The sequence below is a fragment of the Pyrgilauda ruficollis genome, unplaced genomic scaffold (genome assembly GCF_017590135.1).
Source record: "Pyrgilauda ruficollis isolate IOZ18807 unplaced genomic scaffold, ASM1759013v1 scaffold374, whole genome shotgun sequence".
In the NCBI taxonomy this organism is placed as follows: domain Eukaryota; kingdom Metazoa; phylum Chordata; class Aves; order Passeriformes; family Passeridae; genus Pyrgilauda; species Pyrgilauda ruficollis.
The window spans coordinates 31815-49072 of NW_024525201.1; the positions used below are offsets into that span (position 1 = coordinate 31815).

General features: G+C 44.9%; 2 protein-coding genes across 2 annotated transcripts in view; both read left to right on the forward strand.

Annotated features, from left to right (window-relative positions):
• HOXC9 (homeobox C9) overlaps positions 1–609 on the forward strand; it is a 2914-nt gene extending 2305 nt beyond the window's left edge. The window contains exon 2 of the mRNA XM_041476058.1: positions 365–609. Within this exon, the coding sequence (XP_041331992.1) occupies positions 365–609 (245 nt within the window). The remainder of the gene's footprint in view (positions 1–364) is intronic.
• Positions 610–9488: 8879 nt separating this feature from the next.
• Positions 9489–14678, forward strand: HOXC8 (homeobox C8). The gene is made up of 2 exons (XM_041476059.1): positions 9489–9957; positions 14380–14678. The coding sequence occupies exons 1-2, from the start codon at positions 9489–9491 to the stop codon at positions 14676–14678; spliced, it is 768 nt and encodes a 255-aa protein (XP_041331993.1).
• Positions 14679–17258: the final 2580 nt, after the last annotated feature.

The window sequence follows — 17258 nt, forward strand, 5'->3', positions numbered from 1 at the left end:
ATTTTTTTTTATTATTTTTTATTATTGTTATATGTTTTTTTTTTTTTACTAAAGTTTTTTAAAAAAAAAAAAAAAAAAAAAAAAAGTGAGAACGGCAGCGAAAAGAGAAAAGGAAGTGACCCCCTCCAAAATAAACAGATTAAACCCTTGCGAAGGTCACTTAAAATATTTAGGTAGGAGCTGCTAATTAAACAGGTTCTGGCTGTAGGGCGTGGAAGGGGGAGGGAGAAATTAACAAGAAAAAAAAAAAGCCAATTTTAGCGTTGATTTTCCCCCCCAAAAATATTAAAAAAAATTAGAAAATATTCAAAAAAAATTTAAAAAAATATATATATATATATAAAAAAAAAATCTTCTTTCTCAGACAACCCCGTGGCAAATTGGATTCACGCGCGCTCCACGAGGAAGAAACGATGCCCTTACACAAAATATCAGACCCTGGAACTGGAAAAAGAGTTTTTATTCAATATGTACCTCACGCGGGACCGGAGGTACGAAGTGGCGCGGGTGCTGAACCTCACGGAACGCCAGGTCAAAATCTGGTTTCAGAACAGGCGAATGAAAATGAAGAAAATGAATAAAGAGAAAAGCGATAAGGAACAGCAATAATAATAATAATAATAATTTTTAAAATTATAAAAAAAAAATAATAAATTAAAAACGACAACACAAAAAAAGTTTGGCGGAGAGAAACGAGGGTGGAGAGGGGAAAAAGAAACAGCGAAAAAAAAGCAGAAAAAAAGGGAAAATAATAAAAAAAAAAGGGGTGAAATCTTTCTGACTTTGAATGTGCGGATGAATGTTTAGCGGTAGAGGTTTGGGGACTCGAGGCTTTTCCAAAATGCGACTAAAACCAGGAAAAAAAATCAATAAAAGGTGCCCGGGGGGGTTTGGTTTTCTCTTCCTTTCTTCCGCCTCGCTCTGCCCTCGGCAAAAGCGGCACGAGAAGTACTTGAATTTTTATTTTGCTGTTTTTTTATTATTATTATATTTTATGTCCTAAATTAAAACTTCATCCAATATTTTGATTTTTTTTTTTTTTTCTTTTTAATCCCGCGTGGATATTTTGAAAAAAAAGGAAAAAAAAAAAGGAAAAAGGATTTAAAAAAAAGAGGAAAAAAATACGAAAAAAAAAGGACTGGAGGGAATGGTGGCTCCCGATGCTGATGTTCTGTCACGGTGTTGAACGTTCCTGCTGTACCGATTTTGTGTATTTTATTCTCGTCTCAGACCCGTTCTGTAATATTTGTTCTGTTGCCTATTGTAGAGCAGCTCTGTAAATATACCTTAAAAAAAAAAAAAAAAACAAAAAAACACCCGAAAACAACAAAACGGCAAAAAAACCAACCCGGCCTTGGAGGTGTCTTTTTCTTTAAAAGCAGCCCCGGGCTCGGCCCGAGCGGCCCCGAGGGGTTTTTTAATTTTTTTTCTTTTTTTTTCCTGCGTTTTCCGTGCCCCAAACGCGGCGGTAAAAAGCGCTGAGGTAAGGGATCTGCGCGCCATCAATTTGGAGATTGCGATAATTAATTGTGCTAATTTATGGCCGCGGGCGATCGAAGGATGTGCTCGGGGAAAAAAAAAAAAAAAAAAAAAAGGGAAAAAAGGAAAAAAAAAAAAAAAAGCTGGGGATGAATGGAGGAGCTGATCCAGAGCTGGAAATGAGGGGGGGAAATAATTAAAAAATCAAATTAAATATCCGGGGTGAGGGCAAGCAGCGGGGGGAGGGGAAAGACAGCGAGAAATCGCCAATTTTGGGGGCGGAAAGGACAAAAAAAAAACCCAAATCCGTGACCCCCCCTCCTTTTCTTTTGCTGCGGGAGGGGGAAATTATTTTTTAAAAAATTTTTTAAAATTTGGGGGGGCTCGGAAAGGTGAAAAAAGCCCCGGGGGGGGAGGGAAAAATCCGGGTCCGTGCGGAGGAAAGGGCAGGAAAAGGAGCAGCGAGCGCGGATTAATCAGAAAAACCCGGCTGCGAGGTGCCTTTCTTTAATTAACTCAGCCTTGCCGTCGCCCTAATTAGGACCAGACCCTTCGTCGCCCTCGTCCCGTTTTTCCCCCAAATCCCCCCCGCCGTATTCCCCCCCTCTTAAAAAAAAATTCAAAATAAATCTGGAAGCGATTATTGCTGCTGATCCGCTAAAATATCGCTCTTCAACGTTTCCCTGCTCCCGAGGTTTTTGGGGTTTTTCCCTCCGTTCCTTCCTCCCCCTTTTTCTCTCGTTTTTCCCAGGGTTTTGTCCTCGGGGAGAGAGGCACAAAAATCTTTTTTACTCTCCCAGTTTTGTGCCAGAGGAGAGGGGAAAAAAAAAAAAGAAACAAACCCACAAAAACCTTAACGAGCGCGCCGTGAAACGCTCAGGGTGGAAAAGAATTTTTTTTTTCTTTTTTCTTTTTTTTTTTTTTTTTTAGCCGAGCGGGAGATTTATGGCCGAAAAAAATAAATAAAATAAAACAGGAGGGGGAAAAAAAAAAAAAAAAAGGGGCGGGGGGTGGGGAGAGGGAAATCTTTCTACCGAAAGGCGATTTTTGGACGAAATTATTACGATTATTGTTATGATGATTCTTTTCCGTTCTCCGCCCGGAATAAAGAATAAAACCGCCGCCCTCCCCGCCCGTTTTAGCGTCGTTAATTAATTAATTAATTAATGAGGAGCCGGAGCGGCTTTGGGGCCGCGAGCCCCGGATCCCATTCCCGTCCCTGTGCCCCCTCCCCATCTGTGTCCCCCTGCCCCTCTCTGTCCCCGTTTTCTGTCGCCACCGTCCCCTCCCGTCCCCTCCCCGCGGCCCCTTTTAGGGGCTCTTTTAGGGCCCCTTTGTCTGCGCTCCCGGGGCTTCCCTTTGTGGGGCCGCGCGTTCGGTCACGGGCAAGGCCCGCGGAGCCCTCCGCCCCCCTGCGCGCCCCCGCGCGCCCCCTGCGCGCCCCCGCGCCCGGGGGGCTCCGCTCCTCGGATCCCCTTTGGCCCCTCCGCTCCTGCCCCGCGCACGCCCCACAAAACGCCACAAACCAACCCAAAACGCGGCCGGAGCCGGCGGGGAATAAATTACAATTACGGTTCAAAATCGCCACCCGGCGGGGCCGCGTTCTGGCGGCCGCGAGCGCGTCAAAAAGAGGCGATTTGGGGTTTTTTCCCTGACATATGGCGCGTGTGTGCAGCCGCATACTGATACCGCCTTTGTGTGAGCGCCGGACCCCAAACGCCGCCAAATTCCCGAAAAAAAAGCGGCGGGAATGGCGCTTTTCCCAGCCCCCGAAAGCCGGGAGGGGCAGGCACAAAAACCCCAATGTTTCCCCCCAATCCCAAGGTGAGATTTTTATTTTTGGAGCAGAGAGAAAGGGGGGGGGGAAAGGGTAAAAACCCACCAAAGACAAAAGAAAAAGAAAAAAATAACTAAAAATGCAAAGCGTTTTTTTTGGCGTGGTTTTGGGCCGTGTAATTTTATTTTATTTTTATTTTTACATCAAATATTATTAATGCAAATTTTGGGGGGGCGGTTTTTGGGGTGCGTTTTGTTGTGAAGGACACAAAAAAAGGGCCCGGGAGGCTGCAGCTGGCCAGAGGTGCATTTCCGCAGCCCCCCAAAAAAATGCGATTTTTACAGCTCTGTTTGTCTCCCTGCTATGCGGGGCTGAATAGGGGCGAACAAAACCGGGCCGGCCGTGGCTAGACGTCTGGCCTTAATTGCTTTATGGGGTAAATAAGGTGCGCGCTCTGCCCTTTGAAACCCGATTTTTGGAATGTTTTGTCTACAAGCTACAAACAACAGACCCCCCTCGGGCCCCGGAGGGGAAGGGGGGGAAAAAAAGGGGGGAAAAAAACAAAAAAAAAAAAGGGAAAATCAGAGCCGGAGTGGAAGGTAAAATGGGGTGGGGAGGGAGGAGATTTTGGGGAGGGAAAAGGGGGTTTGAGGGGGAAATGGGGGGGAAAGGATAGGGGAGAAAGGGGGGAATTTGAGTGGAAAAAGGGGGGAAAAGAATAGGGGAGAAAGGGGTGAATTTGAGTGGAAAAAGGGGGAAAAAGAATACGGCAGAAAGGGGGGAATTTGAGTGGAAAAAGGGGGGAAAATAATAGGGGAGAAAGGGGAATTTGAGGGGAAAAGGGAGGGAAAAATAATAGGGGAGAAAGGGGGGAATTTGAGGGGGAAAAAGGGGAAAAAAGGCGGAAAAATAGGAGATAAAGGCAGAATTGGAGGGAAAAAGGGGAAAAAAGAAAGGGGGGATTGAGGGGGGAAAAGGAGGGGAAAGGAGGATTAGGGGGAAAGGAGGGAAAAGGGGGAATGAGGGGAAAAGGAGAATGGAGAGAAAAGGGAAAAAGGGGAAATGAGGGGGAAAAAGGGGAAAAGAGGGGAAAGGAGGAATGGAAGGGGGAAAAAAAAGGGAAAAGGGGAAATCGGGGAGAAAGGGCAAATGGGGAGAAAAAGAAAAAGGTGAAAAAAGGGAGAAAAGGGTGAAAAGAAGGGGAAGGAAGGCGCGGAGCGAGCGGGGGAAAGTGTCAAAAATGGGATTTTGAACCCAAATCGCTCCCCGGGGCCCCCCCGGCCCCCCGCGCTGCTCGGGCGCGGCCGCCAGGTGGCGCTGTCGGCCCAGGGTTCGCGCGGGGCCCCTCCCCCACCCCCCCCAAATTCCGCACCCGCGGAGCGACCCCGCGACCCCGCTCCGAGAAACCCCAAAACCGCCTTGTTTTGGTCCCTTCATACGCCTTTTCACCTCGTTTTTAATATCTTTACATTATTTTAATTTTTAAAAATTTAAGTTTTTGGCTTTTTTTTTTTTTTAATTTTTTACATAAATTAATTTAATTTTAAGCCCGCGTTTTTAATTTCTTTTCTCCTTGGGGTGCACCCAGCACCCGGGGGAATAAAATCTCCCCCCGCTAAAAAAAATTAAGATGCTGTTGGAAAAAAAAAAAACCTCATTTTTCAGAGAGGCTGCGGCGCTGATTTTTGCTCATTTCCCCCCCTTCCTCCTCGTTATTTACGCCCCTCACGTCTCCCGCCGCGCTCCGGGGTGGGGAAGCAGAAAATGACATTTTTTGAAGTGAAGGTCAGGGCAAAAGGGAGGAGGGGGGCGACGGAAAATCCTCAAAACCCAAGAAATGCCCCCAAAAAAACTCAGCCCCGCACCCCAGACAAAGAGCAGCGCCCAAAAATGGGAATATTCCCTTAAAAAAATCCAGCGGGAATCGCGTTTTTCCCAGAAATCCCGGAGGGGGTGGGGGGCTCTTTTTCACCAAAATCGCAATGTTTCTCCCCAAGTTAAATGTGGGGGTTTTTTTTGAGGGAAATTCGCGCTTTTATCCAGAAAAAAACCCAAAACCTAAAATTTTTCCCCCCACCCTGAGCTGAAAATTCCAATTTATTTTCGCCCCCGGATCGGCGCTGGGGGTTTAAAAATAGCAATTATTGATTGGGGAGGGGAAATTCGGTCCCTGGGAATTGCGGAGCCTCTGCCGTCCTTGGCTGCTCTTCCTTCATTTTGGGGGAAAAACGGCGGAATTTGGGAAAAAGGAGCGGGAGCGGGGGAACTCTGCGCGAATCCGGAGGGTTTGGGGTGGATTCGAGGAGAAAAATGGGAATTTGGCGTTAAAAATGTGAATTTTGGAGGCTGGGTGGAAATGTGTTCATTGTCTGCTCCGCCGCCTTGGCCGGGGGGAAAATGGGGGAAAAAAAGGGAAAATCGGCTCAAGGTGGGCTGGGGGTGGCGCTTTTCCTCGGGGAGTGTGTGGAGAAATTTTAAAAATGTTAATTTTTAAACAAAAAAATTGAATTTTTAACCCATCCTGAGGTTGGGGCCACCCCAAAGGCGGGAAATTAACCCGAAAATGTGAATTTTGCTGGGCAGGGAAACCTCGGGGCTGCGGAGGTTTTGTGGAAATCGGAATTTGAACAATTCTGAAAATAATTTGGGGGTTTTTTTTAAGGTTTGGGAGGGGTTGGGTGGTGGAATTTTGGGGGGATTTGGGGCATTTTTGGCGTCTCGACAGCACAAAATCCTTTGGGAAACGCTCCCGTCCCCCCAGGTCTTAAAAAACCCCAAAAACGAACAAAACACCTCTGAATTTGGGGTGATTTCGGTGTTTTCAAGGAGTTTCATCTGCAGGGGAAAAAAAATGAGGCCCGAGAGCTCAGAAATGGGCTGGAAAAGGGGGAAAATGGGAAAATCGGGGATTTGGGGCTGGAAAAGGGAGAAAAGGGTCCGGGGGGGTTCGGTGCTGGGTTTGTTTTTGCAGCGCGCACAAAGGGCAGCCTGACTTTGCCTCCAGAGCGGATTTTTTACAGCCAAAAAATGGAATTTATCCCACCCCCGGCAATCCCGGAGGATCGGCAGAGGGAGCTGGGGGGAAATTGGGGGGAAAAGTGGAAATAAATGGAATAAATGGAAAAAAAAAAAAAACCGGCGGTTTTGTGGATTTATTCGCGCCCCAGGACAGCGAGGAGCGGCCGATCCAGAGGGGGAAATTCCAGGATTTTCGCTCTTTTTTGGGGTTTTTGGTGTTTTTTTTTTAATTTTTTTGGGGGGGCTTTTGTTTGGTTGACTCCGAGCAGCAGCAGGACGGAGAGAAAAATGGGGGGAAAAGCGGGGGAAAAGGGAAAAATAGGGGGGAAATGTTTAGGGGAAAAGGGGGGAAATTGAGGGAGAAAAGGGCAAAATGGGGAAAAAGGGGAATAAGGAGGAAAGTAGGAGGGAATGGGGGAAAAGGGAAGAAAAGGGGGGAAAAAGGGATAAAAGGGGGAAAAGGAAAAGGGAAATAAAAGGAAAATAGAAGAGAAAATAGGAGGAAAATAGAAGAAAACAGGAGGGGGAAAAGGAGAGGAAAAAGGGAAAATAATTTGGGAAAAGCAAAAAAAAAATAAAAGGGGGGGAAACAAAAAAAGTAGGGAAAAGGGGGAGAAAAGAGGGAATAAAGGGGAGAAGAAGGGAATAAAGGCCAAAAAAATCAGGGGAAAAAGGGAAATCTGTGAAAAAAAGGGAAAAGCAGAGGACCCTCCCCCCCAGGGCCCCCTCCCCGTCCAGGTGGGACCCCCCAGGAATGACAAAAACAACAAAAACAACCCCAAAACCCCCCCGGGGGGGCCGGGTTTGGGGTTTTGGGGTGCGGGGGGGTCCCGGGGTTGGGATTTACCTGTGCAGGTGAGCCGGGGTCACCTCCCCGCTGCCCGCGAGCTCGGGGGGGTTTGGGCTGGTTTGGGGTGTTTTTTGGGATTTTTGGGGGTTTGGGGTCTGCAGGTGCCCCCTCCCACCGGGATCGTGGATTTTGGGGGGATTTGGGTGGGAAATTCGCCGCCCCCCTCCCCCCCCCCCATGAAAAAAGCGGAAATTTGGGGTAATTTGGGGGATGTGAGGTTGGGGGAAAAGAGGGGGAAAAAGGAAAAAAAGGAGGGGGGGAAGGAGAGGAAAAGAAAAGGAGGGGAAAAAAGGAGAGAAAAGGGGAAAAAGGGGGGGAAAGGTGAAAAAAGAAAAGGAGGGGGAAAAAAGAAGGGGAAAAAAAGGAGGGGAAAATAAAGGAGGGGAAAATAAAGGAGGGGGGGAAAGGAGAGGGGGAAAAAATGGGAGAAAAAAGAAGGAAAAATAGGAGGGGAGAAAAAGGGGGAAAAATGAAAAAAAGAAAGGGAAGGAAAAAAGAAGGGGAAAAAAAGGAAGGGGAAAAAAAGGAAAGGGAAAAAAAAGAGAAGAAAAAAGAAGGGGTAAAATAGGAGGGGAGAAAAAAAGGGGGAGAAATGAAAAAAGAAAGGGGAGGAAAAAGAAGGAGAAAAAAAGAGAAGGGATAAAAGGAAGGGGAAAAAAAAGGAAGGGGAAAAAAATGAAGGGAAAAAAGGAGGGGAAAAAAGGGAGGGAAAAAAAGAAGGAAAAAAATGAAGGGAAAAAAAGGAAGGGAAAAAAAGGAAGGGAAAAAAAGGAAGGGAAAAAAAGCCGGGATTTTGAGGAATTTGCCTGTGGTGTTAAAGGGAAGGAGCAGAGTTCCAAGAGAAACTGAGAGGGAGGGAGGGAGGGAGGGAGGAGAGCTCTGCCCGCCGAGCGCCGCAGAGGAGTCAAGAGCAGCGGAGCCGCTCGCAGCACCATGGAACGCCTCTGAGAGCGCGGTTAAAAACAAAACAACCACCACCACCAAAAAAAAAAAAAAAGCAAAAAAAAAAAAAAACCAAAAAAAAAAAAAAAAAAAAAAACTTCAGCAGTCAGAGGGACAAACCTCGCTTTGCTGCTTTTTTTTTATTATTATTTTTAAAGTGGATTTTTTTTTTGAGAGTTAAACCTGCTTTTTTAGGATTAAAGAGTGTTTCTTTCAGGGCTAAAGCGGTGCTGCTTTTCAGGATTAATTTTTTTTTTTTTTTTTTTTTTGAGGATAAAGCAGGTTTTTAAAGAATCAAACAGAGTTTTTTCAGCATAAACCCGGATTTTTTTTTTTTTTCCCTAATAACTAGCGCGGTGCTTTTTTCAGAACCAGCACTTTTTTTTTTTTTTTTTTTTTTTTTTTTTTTTTTTTTTTTTTTTTTGGAGAATCAAAGCGGGATCTCTTCAGAACCAAACCGGATTCTTTATCAGAGTTAACCGGGATTTTTTTTCAGAGTCAAACCTGATCCTTCACCAGCGTTAACCCGGCATTTTTACAGAGTTAACCCGGCATTTTTGCAGAGTTAACCCGGCATTTTTGCAGAGTTAACCCGGATTTTTTTCCACAGTTAACCCGGATTTTTTTTTTCACAGCTAACCCTGAATTTTTTCCAGCGTTAACCCTGATTTCTTTCAGAGTTAGCCCTGATTTTTTCCCAGCGTTAACCCTGATTTTTTCCCCGGCGCCCACCCCGATTTTTCCCCACAATTAAACCTCATTTTCCCCCACAATCAAACCCGATTTTTCCTCGCAATCAAACCCGATTTTCCTCGGAACCAACCCTCATTTCCCCCCCGATCGAACCCTCATTATCCCCCGGACCAACCCTTATTTTTCCCCCGGATCAACCCTCGTTCTTTCCAGAACCAAACCTCATTTTTCCCTCGATCCAACCCTAATTTCCCCCCGAACCAACCCTCATTTTCTCCCGGGAACCAACCCTCATTTTCCTCAAAACTAACCCTAATTTCCCCCCCGATCGAACCCTCATTTTCCCCAAAACCAACCCTTATTTTTCCCTCGATCCAACCCTCGCTCTTTCCAGAACCAACCCTCATTTTCCCCCGGAACCGACCCTAATTTTCCCCAAAACCAACCCTTATTTTTCCCTCGATCCAACCCTCGCTCTTTCCAGAACCAACCCTCATTTTCCCCCCCAAACCAACCCTAATTTTCCCCAAAACCAACCCTCATTTTCTCCCCGAACCAACCCTAATTTTCCCCAAAACCAACCCTAATTTTCCCCAGAACCAACCCTCATTTTTCCCCCGATCCCACCCTCATTCCCCCCTCACCACCCCTCATCCCCCCTAAGCCATCCTCACCNCTTTCCCCCCCCTTCTCCCACACCCTTTCCCCTCTCTTTTGCATGCGAGGGTCATGAGTTCCTACTTCGTCAACCCCCTCTTCTCCAAGTACAAAGGCGGCGAGTCCCTGGAGCCGACTTACTACGACTGCCGCTTCCCGCAGAGCGTGGCCCGGAGCCCCGCCGCCGTGCTGTACGGCCCGGGCGGCGCCGCGCCGACCTTCCAGCACCCCTCGCACCACGTCCAGGAGTTCTTCCACCACGGCGCCTCGGGCATCTCCAACGCCGCCTCGGGCTACCAGCAGAACGCGCCCTGCGCCCTGGCGTGCCACGGCGATGCCTCCAAGTTTTACGGCTACGAGGCGCTGCCGCGGCAGGCGCTCTACGGCGCGCAGCAGGACGCGCCCGCGGTGCCCTACGCGGATTGTAAAGCGGCCGCGGGAGGAGGAGGAGGAGGAGGCGGCGGAGGGGCCGAGGGGCAGGGGGGGCACCTCGGCCAGAGCTCCTCGCCCAGCTTGATGTTCCCCTGGATGCGGCCGCACGGTGAGGGGGTGGACGGGGGGGCTTCGGGGGGGTTATTCTGGGTTTTTTAGGGGTTTTGGGGGTTATTTTGGGTTTTAAAGGGGGGTTTTTTTGCTGCTGTGTTTGGTTTCCGAGGGTACTTTTTTGTTACTTTTTTGATGGTTTTTTTTGGTGATGGTTTGGATTCTGCGGGTGTTTTGGTTTTTTTATTCTTTATTTTTTTTGTTAATTTTTGAGGGGTTTTTTTAGGTGTTTTTTTGGTTTCTAAGGGTGTTGTTTATTTTTGAGGGGTTATTTTGTTTCTAAGGGTGTTTGTTTATTTTTTGAGGGGTTTCTCGGGGGTATTAATGTTGTTTTTATTTGGTTTTTAAGTGTAGTTTTTTGAGATTTTTTTGGGGTATTTTTTGGGGTGTTCTTTTGGTTTTGAAGTCTGTTCTTTGGTTTATTTCTTGACTTTTTTTCCGGGGATTTATTCGAGCTGGTTTTGGGTCTGGGGGGATTTATTTATTTATTTATTTATTTTCAAGTTGGATTTTGTTGGGTTTTTTTAAGGCAATTGTTGGGGTTTTAGGGTGTTCGGTGGTTTTTTAGATTTTTGGGGGGGAGTTTTAGGTTTTTTTGGGGGCATTCTGAGGGGTTTTTCCTTTTCTGGACGGGGGGCTTGGGTTGCTCCTGTTTTTCTTGGTTTGGGTCTGTTTTTAACGCTCTCCTTTGTTTTGGTGGCGTTTGGGGCGGGTTTGGGTTGGGTTTGGTGTTTGGGTTGGATTTGGGCTCTTTTGGTGCTGTTTGGGGTGATTTTGGTGTTTAGGGTGGATTTGGGCTCTTTTTGGTTGGGTTTGGGTTGGGTTTGGTGTTTGGGTTGGATCTGGGCTCTTTTTGGTTGGGTTTGGGGTGGTTTTGGTGTTTGGGTTGCGTTTGCGGTCTTTTTGGGTTGGGTTTGGGGTGATTTTGGTGTTTGGGTTGGATCTGGGCTCTTTTTGGGTTGGGTTTGGGGTGGTTTTGGTGTTTAGGGTGGATCTGGGCTCTTTTTGGGTTGGGTTTGGGGTGGTTTTGGTGTTTGGGTTGGGTTTGGGCTCTTTCGGTGCTTTTTGGGTCGGGTTTGGGTCATTTGGGCGCTGCGAGAGGCGACGGAGGGAGGAGAGAGGAGACCGGAGAGGAATTGGGGAAAAAGAGGAGGAAAGAGGGAAAAAAGAGCAAAAAGAGGCGAAAAAGGAGGGGAAAAGGAAGAGAAAGGAGGAGAGGGGGAAGGAGAAGAAAAGAAAAGGAGCTTGGGTTGTTTGGGTTGGCTTTGGGCTGGTTTTGGGGCTCTTTGGGCTGGTTTTGGGGCTCTTTGGGTCGGAATTGCGCTCTTTGGGTCGTTTGGGGTTGTTTGGGTCGGTTTTGGGCTTGTTTGGGTGGGTTTTGGTGAGGATTGGGAGATTTTGGGGCATTTTGGGGGTGTTTGTGTCTCGGTGAGTGTCTGTGTGCGCGTGGAGATGTTGGAACGCCGTGCACTGAGCAGAATTCCCACCTTTCAGCCCAAAATTCAGGCCTCTTATCCCAAAATCCAGGTTTTTATCCCCAAATCCCGGCCTTTTAACTCAAAATCCCCACCTTTCGTCTCAAAATTCCGGCCTCTTCTCTCAAAATTTGATCTCTTTATGGCAAAAATCCGGCCTCCTGTCCTAAAACTCAGATTTTATCCCCAAATTCAGACCTTCTACGTCAAAATTCTGGCCTCTTATCCCAAAATCCCGAGATTTTATCCCAAATTTCCGGCCTCTTCTCCCCAAATTCTGACTTCTCCCCCAAACCCCGACCTCTCTCCAGCACGCCCACCCCCAATTCCTCATAAATATATTTATTTTCATATTTATTGTTAAATAATGGCGACAACAACCTCAGCTCGAACCCTCCGTCCATTTTTATATTTTTATATTTTTGGACAAAACAAACCGAGGGGATTCCCTGAAATAAAATAAAATAAAACAAAATAAAATAAAATAAAATAAAATAAAATAAAATAAAATAAAATAAAAGCAGAAATGGGGCTAAAAGCAAAACTTGGGATTTTTTTTTAGGGCTTTTTTTACGGCAGGAAGATACGGCTCCCACGAGGTCGTTGGAGTGTTGATAAGAGCAGCGCTCTTAAAAATGTCAAAAATGTCAAAAATGTCAAAAATGCCCTTTTTTAACGGCCGGAGAGCTGGGACCTGGTCCGGAGGATTTCCTGGTGTTTACGTAGATGTATAGTAAATTTTTTAACATGATTTTAGTCTTTATTTATATTTATTCTGCTGTTGTTTCGTATTTGTGCCGTTATTATTTCATCACGCCTCCGGAGGAAAAAGTTGCAGCTGGAAAAAAAATTGAAATGAAAAAAAAAAAACCTCAGCCTGAAAAATTGAAATTAAAAAAAAACCTCAGCCTGAAAAATTGAAATTAAAAAAAACTCAGCCCGGGGCTGTGGGGCTGGGGTTAAAAATGAAATTAAAAATAAAATTAAAAAAAAAGAGTGGGAAATTCAAAAGAAATCAATAAAACAAAGCCTGGAAAACGAGGGGAAAAGGAGGGAAATAATTCAAATTTCAGCTGCGGGTAACTCAAACCACGTGAGGCGTTTTAGGGCAAAACCGAACAATCCAAAACACCCAAAATAACCCAAAAAACGGGGAAAAAAAGAGAAGAATTGTGGCCGCTGGCGGAGGACGGAAAATCCTAATTTATTTATGCGAGCTTTGACCCGCCGCGAGCGCAGCCGGATCTGCGCTTTTTTCCCCCAAAATAAATGGATTTTCTCATTAGCGCCGGAGGAAGCGCGGGGGCTGCGGCCTCGGCCGCTTTGATTTTCATTTTTTCCTGCTTTATTTTGATTTTTTTTTGGAGTTTTTTTACCCTTTTCTGTCGGTGTTTGCCCCTCCCGAGCTGGATTTGCTGGCGAGGAGGAAAATCCTCGGATCTGGGGTGGTTTTGAGGGGAAAAAAATGGAGGTTTTTGGGAGGAATTTGGGCAAAAAGGAGCTCCCCGCCCCCTCCCTGGCTGCGTTTTGGGGTGAATGTGTGGAAAATGGAAAGAGAATTTTGGGGAAAGGGGTAAGGGGGAGAGGAAGAATGGGGGGAAAAGGGGAAAAAAGGGGAAAAAAGAAAGAAAATGGGAAAAAAGAAAGAAAAGGGGGAAAGGGAAAGAAATTGGGGGAAAAGGGAAGAAAAGGGGAAAATAAAAGGGAAAAAGGGGAAAGGAAATGAGGGAATAAAAGGGGGGAGAGAAGAAAAATGAGGGGAAAAGTGGAAAAAGTGGGGAAATTGGAAAGAGAAGGGAAAAAAGAGGGGGAAAGGGGAAGAAAAAGGGAAAATGGGGAGGGAAAGAGAAAGAATGAGGAAAAAAGAGAGGAAAAAGGAGAAAAAGAGTGAAAAAAGAAGAGAAAAAGGAAATAAAAGAAAGAAAGAAAGAAAGAAAGAAAGAAAGAAAGAAAGAAAGAAAGAAAGAAAGAAAGAAAAAAATAAAATAAGAAAGAGAAAAATAAAATAAAATAAAATAAAATATAATAAAATATAATAAAATATAATAAAATAAAATAAAGTGAAAGGGACTGCTGAGGGTTTTCTGCTGAACACTGCACCTTCCCTAGGAAAAATTGATTTTTTGGGGGGATTTTTCCCCTTTGGGAAGGGTCTTTGTGCGTGAAAAGGGGGAAAAAGGCAAAAAAGAGGAAATTGGGGAAAATGGGTTAAAAACGGGTGAAAAGGGGCAAAAATGAGTGAGAAAGGGGCAAAAAAATGGACTAAAAAGGGCTGGAAAAAGGGGGGGAAGGGAAATTAAATAGGGGTGAAAATGGGGTGAAAATGGGGTGAAAATGGGCAAAAAAGAGGCGAGAAATGGGGGGAAAATGGGGAAAAATGGGTGAAAAAAGGGCCGAAAAAAGGGACTAAAACAGGGCCAAAAGGGGCGGGAAATGGGTGAAAAATGGAAATTTTGGGGTTTTTACCCCAGCGGTGGCAGCCGGGAGGGAAAGGGAGAAATTTTGGGGGTTTCTTGTCGGGTTTCCTTTGGGGGTTTTCTTGGGTTTTTTGGGATTCTTTGGTGGATTTTATATTTATTTTTGGGGGTTTTGGGGTGTTATTTGGGGGGGTTGCTTTTTTGGGGGGTTATTTGGGGTTTTTTTATTATTATTATTACGGGGTTGTTTCTTTGGGTTTTTTTTTTTTTTGGTTTGTTTTGTTTTTCCTGGTTTTTTTTTTTTTGTGGTGTGATTTTTTTGTTTGTTTTGTTGCTGTTTTGTAGGTTTTTTGTTTTGTTTCTTTTGTGGGTTTTTTTGGTGTTTGTTTGGGTTGGTTCTTTCTTTTCCTTTTCCTTTCCTTTTCCCCTCTTTTCCTTTCCTTTTCCCCTTTTTGTTTCCTTTTTTCCCTTTTTCTTTCCTTTTCCCCTTTTCCTTTCCTTTTTTATTTCCCCCCGATTTTCCCGCAGCCCCGGGCCGCCGCAGCGGCCGCCAGACCTACAGCCGCTACCAGACGCTGGAGCTGGAGAAGGAGTTCCTGTTCAACCCGTACCTGACCCGCAAGCGGCGCATCGAGGTCTCGCACGCGCTGGGACTGAGCGAGCGCCAGGTGAAGATCTGGTTCCAGAACCGCCGCATGAAGTGGAAAAAGGAGAACAACAAGGACAAACTGCCCGGCGCCGCCCGCAACGACGACGACAAGGCCGAGGAGGAAGGCAACGAGGAAGAGGAGAAGGAGGAGGAGGAGAAGGACGAGAGCAAGGACTGAGGCGGCCCCGCGAGGAGCGCGGTTTTTGTTTTGTTTTTTTGGTTTTTTTTTTTTTTATGGCAGACGATAAATCGCGATGTTTACGGCGGTCATTCGCTTTTATGGAGTTTGGGACGGAGAGGCTCGCGCAGCGGGAGCTACCTGCCCTGTGGGTTTTGTTTTGCTTTTTGTTGGGGGGGTTCCCTATTCCTGCTTTTTTTTTGGGGGGGGGCGTTAAAAAGCTTTTTTTTTTTTTTCTAATTTTCCTCCCTTTTTCCCCCCGATTTTCCCATTTTTTTCCTCCTTTTTTACCTTTTTATCCTCATTTTCCCCTCTTTTTTCCTCATTTTTTACCCTTTTATTCTCATTTTCCCCTCTTTTTTCCTCATTTTTTACCCGTTTATTCTCATTTCTCCCTTTTTTCCTCCTTTTTACCCTTTTATTCTCATTTTCCCCCTTTTTTCCCTCCTTTTTCCACTTTTTTCCTCCTTTTACCCTTTTATTCTCATTTTCCCTTTTTTTCCTCCTTTTCACCTCTTTTTTCCCCTCATTTTCCCCCTTTTTTTCCTCCTTTTTTACCCTTTTATCCTCATTTTCCCCATTTTTCCCACTGTTTTCCTCGGTTATTTATCTCTTTTTTGCCCCTTTTAAAAATTGATTTTCCCCATTTCCCACCTTTTCCCTCTTTTTTCCTCCATTTCCCCTTTTATCTTCCTTCCCCCCTTTTTTCCTTCTTTTCCCCCTTTTTTCCAGATTTCCCCCCTTTTTAAATAATTTCCCCCTTTTCCATCCTTTCCCCCGCCTTTTTGAATAATTTTCCCCATTTTTTATCCCTCTTATAACTTTTTATTCTTTCCCCCCCTCCCATTTTTCTCCCTGTTTTCCCTCTTTTTTTTCCCCCCTATTTTTATCTGTTTTCCCCCTATTTTTTGTTTCATATTTGGAGGAAAAAAATGGGATTGAAAATGAAATTTCGCGGCTAACCCGAGTCATTCCCCGGGGCTGGGAGTGAAATTTTGCTGCTCCCAAATTCGAATTTGGGATCCCTTTTTTCACTGCCGGAGAAAATTCCCTGATTCCTGCTTTTCCCCCCTTTTTGTCCTTTTTTTTTTAGTTCCATAAATTGTGGAGGGGGGAAAAAAAACCCGGATTAAAAATGGAATTATTAATCCAGGCTGGGCGGGAAATGTCATCGCTCCTCCCAAATTTGGGGTTTGGGAGCATTTTTCAATTTGAATTTCCCTTATTCGTGGTTTTTCGGTTCGCCCAAAAGGAGGGAAAATAGGATTAAAAACGGAATTTTCGGATAAAAAAAATGAAATAACCGAGTAATTCCAAGGAGTGGGAGTGAAATTCGGGTTTATTGAAACACCTTTGACTTTGTCCCGCCTTTATTGGAGTTTGTTTTTGGGGCGATTTTTGCCTTTTTAAGGTTTTTTTTCCCCCCCTTCACTCTCCCAGGGCGGATTTCCCAATTTTTCCCTGGAATTCTCCCTTTTCCCTGCGGGGTTTGCGGGGCTGATCCTCACCTGCCCCAAATCCGCCCTTTTTCCAGGAAATTTTGGGAATCCCTGGACAGGCCAAGCCGCGCATCCCTCCCTTTGGTTTTTTTTCCATGTTTTTTCCCATTTTCCCCACGTTTTCCCCACATTTTTCCACGGTTTTTTCAGTGTTTTTCCACGCTTTCCGTGTTTTTCCCAAGTTTTATCAGTGTTATTCCACGTTTTTCCCACCTTCTCCCACGTTTTTTTCCCCGTTTCCCCCCGTTTTTCCCCATTTCCCCGTTTTTCCCGTTTTCCCCGTTTTTCCCGTTTTCCCCCGTTTTCCCCGTTTTCCCCGTTTTTCCCCGTTTTTCCCCGTTTTTCCCCGTTTTTCCCGTTTTCCCCCGTTTTTCCCGCCGCTGTCCGTGAGCACTCGAAGTTCTTCCTGTACTACCTAAAGGGAAAACCTGCAATAATTTAATTATCAACCCCAATTAAGCGAACCGGGGGGGTGGGGGCTTCCAGATCTTCAAATCCGCTCCGAAAATTTAATTTAAAGCGACGCGAGGGAGAGCGAGCGGCCCCGATGCAAGCTACTAAGTAGCCAAAAAAATTAAAAATAATAATAATTAATAAATAATAATAATAATAAATAACGATAAATAATAATTAAAAAAATAAAAAATTAAAAAAAAAAACAACCTTGTATTGTACTTATCACTACCTATAGAAGGAGTCATGCTTTGGAAGTATTTGTAATGCGGTTTTATTGTCGTTTGTTGCTGCTTATTTTCTTGGAAATAATTAATTAATGATGATGATGATGGAAAAATAAAAATTAAAAAAAAAACCGGAAAAAAAACAATAAAAAAAAAAACCCCAACAACTGAAACTGCCTAGTTGAGAACGCACAGTATTGTTATTATTTTATTGTGCTTATAAAGTAGCGTAGGAATCAATTGCACTGAATGTAGAGTTATTATCTATTTGTCTTGACTTTTATCTGTTCATGCTCGGGAAATGAAAAATAAAAACAAAAAAAAAAAATTAAAAAGCGGAAAAAATTAAAAAAAAAAATCGGGAAAAAATATATTAAAAAAAAAAATCGTCGTCTGTTTTT

Bases quoted from the DNA above. Each gene is read 5' to 3' on its own strand.
- HOXC8 (XM_041476059.1), top strand. From the start codon at position 9,489: ATGAGTTCCTACTTCGTCAACCCCCTCTTCTCCAAGTACAAAGGCGGC. The intron at 9,958-14,379 runs GTGAGGGGGTGG...ATTTTCCCGCAG, and splicing joins CCCCTGGATGCGGCCGCACG to CCCCGGGCCGCCGCAGCGGC.